Here is a 14,326-nt window from a genome sequence, read left to right as displayed (position 1 = left end):
ATTCTTTTCGCTATTATCGCTATCAATTATATTTTTTTTTAAATTGCTGTTTTAGTGGAGTCAATTACAATAACGTAATCATGAGAAAAAAGGGTCGTTTTTATACTTATTTTCTATAAACAAATATCTTGCCAAATATGATCCACCTGGTGGCTGGTGGCGCTTTAAATCATGTTTACGCCACCACCGTGATACTCAAAGGGCGTTCACCTTTGATGTCAAGTGTGTGGGTTGTTGCGAAACACGTTTAGTCAGAAGAAGTTACGTTGTATTTGAGCGCAGTGGTGGTAGTGGTGTGTTGATATTGTGTTGCTTCTTTTTTAAGCAGACGTATGTTGAATTGCAATAAAAATAAAAGATAATGGCTTACACGTTATGGAGATACACGATTTTCCTTTTTATATGGTTTAGGATAACAGAATCTAAAGAGGGTAAGCCAGTTAATCATACTTTTTCCCCCTTTCATTTTGTATTCTTTTTCTAGGCTGGACGAAGCAAGGTACATCTCCGTCCTGCCTGGCTGCTGACCACTAGAAGAACAGGACCAAGCTGGTGGTAGGTGGCGGGTACTGTGATAAGGCGAGTGGACAGGTGGAGGTCGATAGACTGAAAATAATAATAGTTAACAATTATTAAATAAAAAGAAATGACAGTCAGAAGTATAATTAGTAATAATTTTCAACAGTTTAGAACAAAATTCTTTATTCTTTATTAAATTTCAGTATATCACCAGGCAGTTTAGAATTTTATTTATTTATTTGTTTACTTCAACAATATTTTACGAGAGTGGTCCATCCAGCCGAAGCTGTTCTATGTTTATATAAATAAATAAATTAAAAAATATATATACTATGCCAGGTAGCCTTGTTTCTTTACAGTGCATATCTTTAATTATTATTAATCCTAAAAAAACAATAATTTCTCACTAAAATTTATAAAGCTGGTTCAAATTCTGGTAGTGGTATACTGAATAAATAAGTTATTAGACATCTAATATAAGAAACAATGTACACATCAGGATTGCATATTATTTTTAAAACTGATCCTCTGATTTTGTATTAACTCGTTCTTTGCACAACCCAAGGCTATTTTGTACCTGAAAATAAGCATAAAGTATTCTATTTGCTCACAAAAGAAAGCTACATTCTAAAATATAAAGACTTCATTTAATCAGTTAATTTGGAACATTCCATGAACATATTCATTGAACATTTGTAAGCAAATTTACCGTTCAGAATAACTTTCTCAATTATTTTAAAACAATACTTTGGTTTTTTGATTTAATCATTGCGGCAGTAGTTAAGTCCACTTGATTTCCTGCTGAACTGCAAAGAGTGTCATCTCACTTTTCATTGGGCCATAACATTGTTTATAATAATAAATTTGTTTATACCTTGTATACAGTATAAAAGTGTCACTTTTATTTCCTCCAACAGTTTCAACTCCCTGAACTTTTCAGGTCATTATAGATAGTCTACTCTATTTTACCGACTTTAGGTCACAATAGGATTTGCACTTAGCCAGGAATCGTTTTTCTAATCTTCATGGATCAGTAAACTGATTTACAAGTAACCCTGTGTCAACTTTATCTTTTGATTTCTTGCTGCACCTAAATGAATTAAATTACAATCAATATTTTTTGTTAAATGAGCTTTTTACAAAATTTCATTAGTTCAGGGTTTTTTTCCTGCTCGCTAAACCATGCCTATCCCATATAATACATATCCAGTCCCAGACATAGTACATAACCAGTCCCAGACAGTATATAGCCAGTCCCAGACAGTACTGTACATAGCCTGTCCCAGACAATCGGTACATACAGTAGCCTGTCCCATACAGTACTTAGCCAGTTCCATACAGAACATAGCCAGTCCCAGACAGTACATAGCTAGTCCCAGTCAGTACATAGCTAGTCCCAGACAGTACATAGCTAGTCCCAGACAGTACATAGCCAGTCTCAGACAGTAACGCCATGTACTGTATCTGTACGATATTTAATTATACTGTGTTGTAGACCCTTTCCATAACCATGGTTACAGCTTAAACAATTGGTCTCAAACAAAATGTGATTGGTTGCGATTTAAACATTTTGCGGGACGCTGGTCTAGTTTCTAATGTACTGTACTGAATTACTGTCATAAAAGGAACAAGTCAATCATAATTTTAATTAGAGAAAGTGTCCACAAGGTTAATAATAATCTGTTTTCTGAATATGACGACCTCCTTTTCAGCTCTGTTAATTCAATTATTGCAGGAGTATACCTCTGATAGATAATAATATTTCACACGTTCTATGTCTTTAAATCAGAATAGAGATTCAATAGAACAATAATCTTTGTATTTATGATTCAGGTAACAAACACTATTAACTATTTATTTAGTGTGTTAAACCAAATGCCACTCAAATATATATTATAATGTAGTTTGTTTACTTTCCTGGTTATAGTATTAGTCTATATAGTACTGTATTCTGAAAAGGAACAATGGGTGTTGCAGGTAAAAAAATTTCTATAGTAACTTGAACTTCTGGCATTTTTTATGAGGTGGAAAACTTATGGAATGAACCTGATATCTTCCTGATGTTGCAAGGCCCATTACTGTAATATGCATTGGATTAAGTGTGGGATTTACTGATATTACAGTTCATAATGCAATGACCCAAACAAGGTTCTATCACTTATTTAGGTTGTTCATGATCTTAACATTTTTAGTACAGCCGTGAATAATCAGTATAACCCACCAATTTGTATAATGAGATATTTACCCATGCTTTCTACATAAAACTGTGGAGTATTATATTTCATATCTCCTGGCACAAATCATCAACACACCGGAGCACACACTGGCACGGACACAGTGCTGTGAGAAACACAGGTGTTGATGTCCCTGTGTAGTAATCTCTGAAGTTTTGCTAGGTGATGCGAGTGTACAGTATAAGGGTATAAGATGTAATGTGTTGTGGGTCTAATGTTAGAAAGGCGTTTGGATTTTACTCATTTTTACTCTGTATTATACTGTAGGACACAAATTTGATATTTTGTGATTTAACCATGCTTTTTTCAGTACAGCTGTATATAGTTTATTAATTACACAGCAGTACTTGTAGCTATAAGGTGCGATATCATGAGAAAAAAAACAATAAAGATTTTTCTTTAACTTGATTATATATGCTTTGTGTATTACCCGGCCTCTATCATTGTCTGGATCAATGTTGTTTTATGATGTGCAACCATTGTTTTGCATTTTTATTGGAGGTCATAAAATAACATAGGAAGTACCATTATTGAATTATTGGTGTGTTTCTATAAACTAAAACGTTTATGCATTAATACTAGATATAACAAAAATGATGCTGGATTTGTCTGCTCATTGCTGAAGGTTTAAATTATTTATTTTTGGTAGTTTGAATGAAGGTAGAAGGTTACACAACTCTGGGCTGCAGAAAGCAAGCATCTTTTTTTATTAATTGTGTTAACACACTTTTATTAGTTTACCTTGAATTGGATCTAAAGTTCTTTTTTTTTGTGACAATCCTTGGATTTTATTTATAATGCTAACAATTTGGTAGAATGCACATAAATCATCAGATAAGACCTTCAGTTCTATATAACATTCCACATTGCATTTAAATGAAGGCAAACTACTACATATGTTTTAGTGCCAGTGTAATTGCCCATAAAATTAAAATTACCCAAAATACAGCTAACCCTAAACCAATTTTTCTTTTTATTAAACTATAGCTATAAAAATAGTACATATTACTTTTCTAATATATTTTAATCCTCCGACTAAAACATTCTTACTATACCTGTATTTTTTTATCGCATTCTGAAATAATTTCATATTTACAGCAGATTGAAAACAGTTCATCGACGACCACCCACTGATTTAAACAGTTAGGAGTAAAAATTGAGCAGAAATGCAGTTGATATAAACATTTTTATTTAAAATCTATTTTGAAATAAACGGTTTATTCGGCCCTATGCAGCCGAAACCGACCATTTTAAACAGTATATGGCTGTGTTTATACAACACCCTAAATTTGAACACGTCTTTAATTTTTAGCGTGTTACACCCCACAAAAACCTTGCAGTTATACATTAAATCGTAATACCGTGTTATACCATAGTTCATAATCCTAAGTTGTATATATACTCGCATGCATTATGAATTAATATTAGTTTATTAAGGATTTTAATAAAACGGATGATTTCGTTAAACATTTAGTTTATTCAGTTATTGATTTGTTAAATCTGCTTTTGAAATTAAAAAAAAATGTTTTAGAATTAGGATAAAACTATGCTACATTTTGCCAAATTATGCCAACATTAATTAGCGTTAATGTTAAGTGCTAAATCAGTTAAAATATGCAAAAAAAGCACAATTATCTACTAGATTTGGTCAACATTTTCACAGCACATACTTATATTTAACGAGAGGTCAAAACAATAACCTGAGGACACTTCCAACACGCCAACAGCAACCGGGAATCCACAAAATTTTAGGATTCAGCCAAGTAGCCTTTTTTGCAATTAAAATCTCATTACACGGAATCTCTTTGGTGTTATACAACACGCTTCTCGTAGGCGTGTTGAATATGCGTGTAATAGCGTGTTGTATAAACGCGCCCTATGACTACAGTCATTTTCCCCTGTCTACTAGGTACAGTACAGTCATGGAGATACAGTACCTCCATGGTGGTACAGTACAGTATTTCACAGGGAGATTGTAAATTACAACTCTGGTATTTCCCTTGAAGGAAGCCATTCTATCAATCATCATCACAAGATAAGGTTATAATTACCACACGCCCCATCATATGTTAATACTGTAGTAACATCATGTGGGTAAAGTCTTTTCTCTTCAATTCTAAAACAATTTTAGGAATTTTATTTTGGGGGTTTTCAATTGTTGGGTGTTGTTTGCTTGCTAATGATTGTTTAATAAAATGGAAGTAATTTTGAAGTCCTTGAAATCTAAATTCTACTGCAATGATGACTTCACTACCTATACAAAGTTTGTGAAGTACTAGTACTAGTAGGCCTAGTGGTAGAGTGAACATTGACCCTGTTGAGGTGGTAGGTTACAGGTTAAAGATGGGACAGACTTGTAACTGTATTATTGATATGCACTTAATACTGTAGAACCTCTTTGTATTGAAAATGTGGTGTTTTAATATCTAAATTTAATATTAATATTAAATTTTTTTAGAATAATTCTTTTAGAAATAGAAGCTTATTAATTAGTAAGCTTCTTCTATTATAAGCCTTCTGTTAAATTAACTACAAACTTTAAAACAAAACTACAAACATAACATAATAGCTTCTATAATGTTTTCACTTTCTTTGAAATATAGTGTACAGAATCAACTACAGTATCAGTATAATGAAAGTGAAATTGTATATTTACATTCTGTATAACAAATTGTAAACAAATACCATACAGTACTATAGTTCTAACTCTGCCCAACCTTTGTTAGGTATAAAAATGTTCCTGCTGAAAAATTATTATGCTGGAGGGTTAGGACAAGTGGTTCTTGGATTGATCTCACAAACCCCAAAAAAGAGTGGTCATGGTACAGTTATGAGTTTATTTCTGCTGTACATTATCTGTCTATTATGTATGAGGAAATAGAATACCTGTATTATAGTGAATTGGCCTGGGTATTTGGGAAAAATTATGAGATGAGATTTAATACTCGAATTGTATTAACAAGGGAATCATGTCTTGTGGGGTTTCTAGAAAACTTGGATCTCATTCTCAGATCTATCCAAGTTTTCTTGATCTGGGAAACTCAGATTTATGAATTTTCTAGTTTCATTCTTGTTATTGTGACTTGTAGTAGCGGCCTACAACTTAAATCATAAAGAAAATAGAGTACTCAGTATCGTTAAAATTTAGGCTTAGCATTTACAGTAGGCCTAGTCTAGCCTCCTATTTTAGCCTAAATAATAGTGGGTGAAAGTATACGCAAACATGGGTTATACGAGTATGGTACTTGTACAGAGAATACTTTTAATTTAGAGACCTGCTGTACCTATTTTATAAATAGTATAGACTTAAAAGGTTATTTTGCTGATTCTGTGTTTATACAGTACACAATGTAGTCTTCAAGCTGTTTGAGTAATATTGACAGATTCATCCACAGGCAAACTTTGTTAATTTAGTCAACTGATTATTGTAATGAATAGTGATTCATGGGTCAAAGGTTATGAAAAACATCCATACTGTACTTATTGATAACAACGTGATGATTAATTATGATTATGTAAAGTGCCTGCTATCTAGTTAATTAGGCCTTTTTGTGTGACGTAAGACTGGATGAAAGAAACCTGAACAGCATCAGTATAACATTGTACAGCCCACCATACATACAAATGTTATTCTAGGAAGTTTCTTGGGCGAACAGCGACATTTCTAAAATTTCAATGCAAGAGAAAAGGACATTACCTGTTTAAGTTCATTTAAAAATGTTTAGGCCCTTAAGTTACCTTACAATAACTGGTACTGCACATGAATCCTGCCCTTGAAAACACTAAAAAATGTTTCAAAACATCCCAACTCCCTATCCTAAATTTTATTTTAGTGAGACCCAAACAATTAAAAAATCAGTACAAATAGATTGATTGGAATCTCTGTACTGTTTATTTCCATATGTTAAGCTAACTGGAGACATAGTTATATACATTAACATTTGCCCACTTGTAATTAAATTATCATGCTAAAAAAAAAAACAGTCGCCAGCTGGATTGAACTAGAAAGTCTAACTCGAATGCTGGGCAGTTACCTCAGGGTTTAAATTTACCAAGACCAATGGCCAATTTTACTGACCACTGCCTCGCCTGCCCAGTAGGGAGTTATAGTACAGTACCCTGGTGTTGGTCCATCCCAGCCCCTGTTGTTCGTTCAAGATAGGTGACTGCATTGTAGCTGACTGAGTCTGCAAAAAGGGTCCACTCTGAATTTCTTCAATAATGACAATAAATAAAACAAAAACATAGGATGATTCAATCGTAGTCCTGGTTAAATGTTGGTAAAGCCATGGGAAAACTAAAACTGCATCAAATTATTCAAGGCAGATAAATAGTCAAACTGAAATGTCCTTAGTAAAGTATAGGCTTTATAGGCTGATTAACTACATACTTATTGATTGGCTGATATAGTTATACTGTAAGTGTAAGATAGTTAAACGAAACTCAATATCATGGAAATGGGCTCCTTCTACCTTCTGTACAGTACTGTTAGAAAGTAATGGTACACAGCTCAATTTCACAATGAATTTATTAGAGAGGGTTCCAAATTTCTTGATCATGAACCACGTACATAGAAACAATATTATACTGTAGGAGTAAAAAGCACTTGTCGGAGGTAACTACTAACTGTAATAAGGTATTCCTCACCGGAAGGATTCAATTGTTTCCTGCTAGCTATTGTGATATGTATTTTTATTACAAAGAATCAATATTATTTGCCGTTCTCATTTAAAGACATGTCATTGACCCGCGTAGTAGACAAGATCAGGAAGAACATCACCACCAATAGTATTAAATCCTTTTTTTAAAATTTTAAATTATCACACTCAATACAGTTTTTTTAATACAGTTATTATACAGTAGATTTTTAAAATCAAATACAGTTAACTTCTGGTAATAATTGTATGTGAGTAGTACAGTATGGTGTATATTAGTAGTACCTGCAATTTAGGTTGAATTTATAATGAACATTCTAAATGGCATTTTTAATTGCCTGTTCAGCTGATTAACATTTTTAATACTTAACTGTCTTAACACTCACATGTTCCCTACGTAGACTTGCTCCAAGTCCATAGTTTTTTTAATTTTAGTTCATCACTGTCAGTCGGTGTGTGGCAAAATATTTATCTTTTTACTTTTAGGTAAAGTCAAAACACACAGTCTACTAGAACCTCTGACTAGTCGCCTACAGCATAGTACCTGTTCTGCCTTAATACAAAAATAAAGACAATTATTTAAATATTTTATTATGCACAACAGATAAAAAAAGATACAATATAAAGTTAATGCCTATTAATATTAATAAACTAAAATATGTAAAATACATTTACATTGTAGTCAAATCATTCTTTTTCTTTTATAGCTATATACTGCAAAGGAACAAATTGGAAGGCAGATTATGTCAATAGCACTGAAGCTGCTTACAGATCAACAATTATGCGAAATACATTCACAGGCTGCACACACGTGATTGGAAATGTGGAAATAACGTACCAACAGGATACATCTATAGATTTCTCATTTATGAATGATATTGAAGACGTGTCTGGATATGTACTTGTGACCCAATCTTATATACCTTATATTCCTCTGCCAAAATTGACTGTAATTCGGGGAGAAGAAGTTTTTAAAGATAGTGCTTTGTATGTTTCATATAATTACAATCAAAATAGTAGCGACGCTGCGATTGCGGAACGAACTGTTGGTTTATTGGAATTGCGATTGGTTTCATTAAAAGGTAAGTAAAGAAAATACATCGACAGTGGAAGCCGAGGATATAGAAATTGTAAAAGTTGTAAAAATTAATCTTCTAATTACTAGTCTTTATTTTTTTAGAAGTCATACATTTCTTGGATTAATTATATTAATCACTGTAAGATAAACGTCTGTGTGAATACAGTTAAAAGAAATATTATATTTGACCTACTGTACTGCAGTTTATAAACACAACAATAGAGCTTGTGTACAATAGTAAGGTATTTTACACCTAACCAGGTTGAATTGATCTTTAGTACTTATATTGAGGGTCAAGAACACATTTAGTTTTACTATATTTCAGAGCTACAGTAGTTACTGTATAATCAATACCTTTTGTTTTTTTATTCTTTGCTTGGATTATTCTAATTCTCTGAAAATGACAGTAAATTCATCTATAAGCGCATTCTATTTATTAGACAGTTAACTTGCAAGATATTGACGAATTATTAACTGTAAATATTGTAATTACCATAATGCCAATAGCAATAAAACAATGTTCCTGTTGGATGATTACAATATTGTCATTGAGATAATAAAAAAGTAGTAAGGTTTAATTATTTTTTTTATATAAAATGTTCAAGTCATCATTTTTCATGTTAAGTACTGTAAACTGTTTACCTCATTGGTAAAAGTAGGTTTTTGGCTATGATGTCATCATTATCAGTACCCTCTGTTAGCCTCTATGACTTCCATTAGTTTTCCTATTAACCACAAACTTCCTGACTGTTAGGTAGTTGTATGATATATTGTTGACCACTAGGGTACCAATAGATTAAATCAATGGGATGTTCACACAGTATAGATACTGGGTACATGTGTTTCTGCATGTTAGTTAATCAATTAGCAAAAAATCCCTGTTGCAGAATATTTATTTTTGATTTATTACATCAATATGTTTTACTGTAGCTTATTAATCAGGGGCTGCCATAATTTACAAAAGCAGTTGCTCAAAACAAAGTTTTCATTTTGATAACACGACAAACATGTCATTTCTCTTTGAAATTTCTGGATGATTTTCTTTCTATATTCTCTTCCTTTCCACACACTCCATTTTCATTTTATTAAATTATATATAGTGTTTATGACAGGATAAATACTTGTTTCTCATTTTCATTTCTGTAGTCTAGTAATACAGTCGACTCCGCCTAAGTTGAATCTAAGGGGACTAGTATAAAAATTCGAGTTATGCGAACTTCGACTATACATTTTGTAAAAAAACTGCTAGGCCTAGGCCCACTCACTACGGTTAGGCCTAGCTAGTAGACCCTGTTGCGATCGCGGCCCACACGATGAGCCTTCTTTAATTGAGTTTGCTTAGCTAGCTAGGCCTAATAAATGCTAAGCCTCCTTTATCGGCAATGACAAACTCTATTTTCTTTATGGTTTAAGCCGCAACAATAAGAAAACATATAAATACATTTCGGTTCTTATTCGAAAACTGTACCCATTGTTTATTGCCATCTGTCTAGCACAAAATAGGTACCCACAAAATGCCGCTTCATTTCTCAACGCTAAACAACTCACAGTATTAGACATTATCACCTCTGTCGTTATCGAATTACGTATGTTTCATCGGCTTTTTAGCGCGTTGTTGCCGCGTGATTTGTAACTTCGACTTATACGATATAAATCAAAGAATGTGTGTATTCGGACCGCAAAAAGACGACGACTTAGACGAATTTCAACTTAGAAAAATTTGACTTACAAATAAAAATTACACAGTTAATGTATAGGAAATAATTGGGACTTTCATAAAAATTTGACTTTCGCGATTTTTCGACTTACGCGAATTCGACTGTATTCGTAATAGACTGCATAAATGTTTCTTTATAAAATGAATGAATACCAAATGTATGTAAATAAAATGTAGATAACTGAGCTTATGAATGATGTATGGTTAAGTCTGGCATGGAGATAGCAATGATAAACTACAGATGCAGAGATAGCTTTTTAAGCCTTTGTAGTACCGTATATTTCGGTGTATAAGTCGCACTTTTGACACGCAAATTTGACCTCTAAATTAAGGGTGCGTCTTATACACTGAACATAAATGCCTCACCACACAGATTGTACATATCGTCACCTCGTTGGCTAGGCCTGAGTAGGCTATGCCTAGCTACAGTGTACTAACGTAACAGCAACCTGCTTCTGCCTAGTTTTCAAGGCATTTTAGCGTGATGTTATACTAAATATGATGAAAAGATTTGTTCATTATGGAGCTGTTTTAGGCGCTCCGATAAAATTTCATTTGTAAACATTTACGATTGGAATAGTATTTATTTATAGTTATACGCATGTTCGCCGTACCCCCAGCGCAAGCCCTTCTTGGCGGCCACATGGTGTACGGTATTCGACTAGTATATTCTCCAGTTGATTATAGCATGGACCTAGCGTACACACTTCTCGGATACATAGATACTAATCGAATACGATTGTCCGTGAAAACGTGCGCCCTCTCGAAATGATCGAGCGAGGCTAGCCCACACACATGCACGGTCATGCACTCGATGTTGTGGGTGCGAAACTCATGAATAACAAGTTAGAAAGAACTTGTTGAGGCTGGGCGCGGCCGAGCCTAGGTAAGAAAAAACCTAAATAAGGGACGCCGTTGTAGATATAACAAAATATATTATTACAATAATATTGATTACAATTTAAAAAAAATTGTTTTGATGAAATATAAAGTGCGTCTTATACATCGACGATATAAAAAATACCGATATTTTACTCTCAGTTAGGGGGTGCGTCTTATACACAGGTGCGACTTATACACAGGTGCGACTTATACACCGAAATATACGGTAGGTGTGCACCTGGGATGTGTCTACTGTACACTATACAGTAGTAAGTAGTGTTATTAACATGCAGATTTGCTAAAATAGTGGTGTCAATTGTTTTTATGACTAAATCTAGAAGCATTTACAATCTTTTACAAACTCATTTTTTATGTTTTTGTTAATCTTTCTTAATACTGTTGTTTGTACACTCTACTCTGTAATAGTCATATGATTTATGGCTTAAAACTGCATCAAATGCAGTCTCATTTTGATTTGATACTAAAATTTTAAGATACAGCAAGGAAAAATTTCATTTTAAAATTTTGTTTAGCAATATTGCTAATCAAACTGATTTTTGAGTCAAGAAACATAGTTTTGTATTATATTTTTTGCTACACAATTTTAGAAATGTGTAGCAAAATGGTTGTTTTGTACAGCTTTTTTGTAATACACTGACGAAATTATTCCCTGTACATTATAGTGATTATATTTTTTTTCTGTACTTGATCATTATTTTGAGCAAATTTCTATTTTCAATTAGATAGTGATTATTTTGTATATTGAAATTCTGAAAATTTGAACTTATATCTTTTACAATGCAGTGCAATTTCTTAACATTGTTTTATGAACAGAATTTATTCATTATGTTAACTTTATGACCTTTATGATATTTCAATTCAATTTTATTTCCACAATATAATAATACATGATAATAAATAGTATGAAGTAATCATGTGGGGGGAGAGTCATATAAGTCAGAAAGACTTTATAAGTTTGACCCACCCCAAGATACATTTAAAACATTAAATACGTTTTTAGTAGGAATGGTGTCTTCTAAACATGACCATAGGCCTACATTCCATACTACTAAGCCCAAACACTACAGTATTTGATTTATACAGTACTGTATACACTGTATGAATGATAATCCCACAAGGAAACCTAATCTCTATCCTATATGGAAATATGATTTAACCATGTTTTACACACATATTTGGCCTTGTCTCTTTCATATAGGCTTTCCTGTCCTTGTATTAATGTATTGTCCCCTTGATCCTGTTTCTGTGGTTATGAATTTTAAGTGAATAATAACAAGCAATGATGATACACTCAGTCATCAATAGACCTTGAAGTCGTCTCTTAATTGGTCATCAATTCCTGGTGACAGTGGAGAAACTGGATTCTTAAAAATGAAAAATTCTATTAAAAGTAGAAATTATCATTTAAAGGCCCCAGATTATTTTCTTCCAAAAATGAAAAAGAATTCACCACACCTTTATCTAGATACTGTATACAGGTATAGATAATAACATTCAAATAACCAGTTAATTCTCTAAAAAACACCTCATCTGTTGGGTACCTTTGATTTATAGAATAAAGCATTTATAAACCGACTTTGACTAATTTACAATTTGAAACGTGGAATACTGCCTATTTTATGTACCGATTTTATTGCTTTTATTTTTCAGAAATTACAAAAGGCGGCGTGTTGATTTTAAAAAATTATGAGCTTTGCCATGCCCCTTCAATAGACTGGACAGATATTGTGATTGATACTAGCGCTGACAAAGAAGTGACCTATCCATTAATACAATGTAGGTATATTTAAATCATTACAATTATTATATTATTAATTATTACTGTAATATAATATTATACTGTGCAATATTTGAAATGTCACTGATGACATCAACTTATGTATAGTACAGTTATTCAGAGAGAAACCTAGCTAGAGCCTATTATTAAAAATCTTATTAGTGTGCACCAAAGTTGATTGCAGAAAACACCATAGCTAACAAAAAATTAGTTAATCTAAAAAAAAATTAGTTATGAAACTAAGATCATTCAAAGAAAATCGTAAATGCAAATGCGAATTTTATAATTGAAGTAAAATGCAGTTTAATTAATGTTTTATCCTTGTTTTTGTTATTATACTGTATCTCTTGAGAGGGAAAGTCACCATTTATTGTCACTTTAAACACGTCATTTCTATTTAATGGACATTTTAATGTACCGTAACAAAGATTTTAAATGTAAAACGTCAATGTATTGCATATTTATGTGATGTCTTGTTGTTAAGAGATGAACAAATAATCATAAACATATATATACAGTATAAATAAATAAAATAACAGCAGAAAACTTCTTGGTTACTTCATTGTTTTAATTTTGAAATATAAATGGAAAAAAACATAATAAACCAATCTGGCATAAAATAGTGGAAAGGCCCATGCTGCTTTCTTTTTATGGGCCTGTTTCTGCTGCATAAAAATAACCTGTTAAAATCGGTGTGAATAAATTCTCCATTTTCTTGGGAGGAGAAACAGGACAAATTTGTGGTAACCAGTTAAAAGCACCCATTCAATTCGGTTAACCGGTTATCGCTGAGCAACTTTTGGCTGCAACACAAAATAACGGTTGACAGCTGCTGACCCCGAGTCAACTACACGAAAGTAACGTTTGAATTAACCGCCAGGACCACCCATTGATTTAACCGGTTATTTCGGAGCACAAATTGAGCAGAAACGCAGTCTTCGCATTTTTAATCCATTTTAAAATAAACGGTTAATTTGCGTTATGTAGCAGAAACAGACCCTTTGATTACTGTGGTAATATAATAATGCCTGGCACAAGAAATACAATAGAACTGAAAACAGAAAACATATTCTTACAGAAACTGAAAACTGTTTATATTTGATTTATTGAGAAAAAATCAACTTAAAATTATTATTACCGCCAGCACTAATCTTATTGCGTTACATTTGAGGTTATCGTTTTGAAAAGCGTTAAATTACAATGTGAGGTAGTTTATATAATTGCATCATAAATATATATTTTCAACAACAAAAATATAATCTATTATTGACTTTGTTGTGGTAGAAATTTACTCAATGACCCCGAATTTAATTTAGAAAAAAACACATCAATTTAGTGGATGCCTAAGGAGATACAATTGTTAAAAAGAGCTTAAATTGTATACGCATTTGCGTTATCAAGGGGCTTAGGACATGAACTTATTATTTATTAAAGTTGAAGTTA

The 14,326-nt window shown here is 32.5% G+C and overlaps 1 protein-coding gene across 1 annotated transcript in view; it reads left to right on the top strand.

Annotated features, from left to right (window-relative positions):
* The first annotated feature begins 256 nt into the window (after nt 1–256).
* LOC144834908 (melanoma receptor tyrosine-protein kinase-like) overlaps nt 257–14,326 on the top strand; it is a 49,369-nt gene continuing 35,299 nt past the window's right edge. The window contains exons 1-3 of the mRNA XM_078689895.1: nt 257–431; nt 8,116–8,490; nt 12,757–12,882. Coding sequence (XP_078546021.1) covers nt 362–431; nt 8,116–8,490; nt 12,757–12,882 — 571 coding nt within the window. The 5' untranslated portion in view covers nt 257–361. The remainder of the gene's footprint in view (nt 432–8,115; nt 8,491–12,756; nt 12,883–14,326) is intronic.

This window comes from Antedon bifida, chromosome 1 (genome assembly GCF_963402885.1).
Source record: "Antedon bifida chromosome 1, ecAntBifi1.1, whole genome shotgun sequence".
Taxonomy (NCBI): domain Eukaryota; kingdom Metazoa; phylum Echinodermata; class Crinoidea; order Comatulida; family Antedonidae; genus Antedon; species Antedon bifida.
Note: the sequence above shows the minus strand (reverse complement) of the source record. Positions and strands in the feature narration are given on the sequence as shown.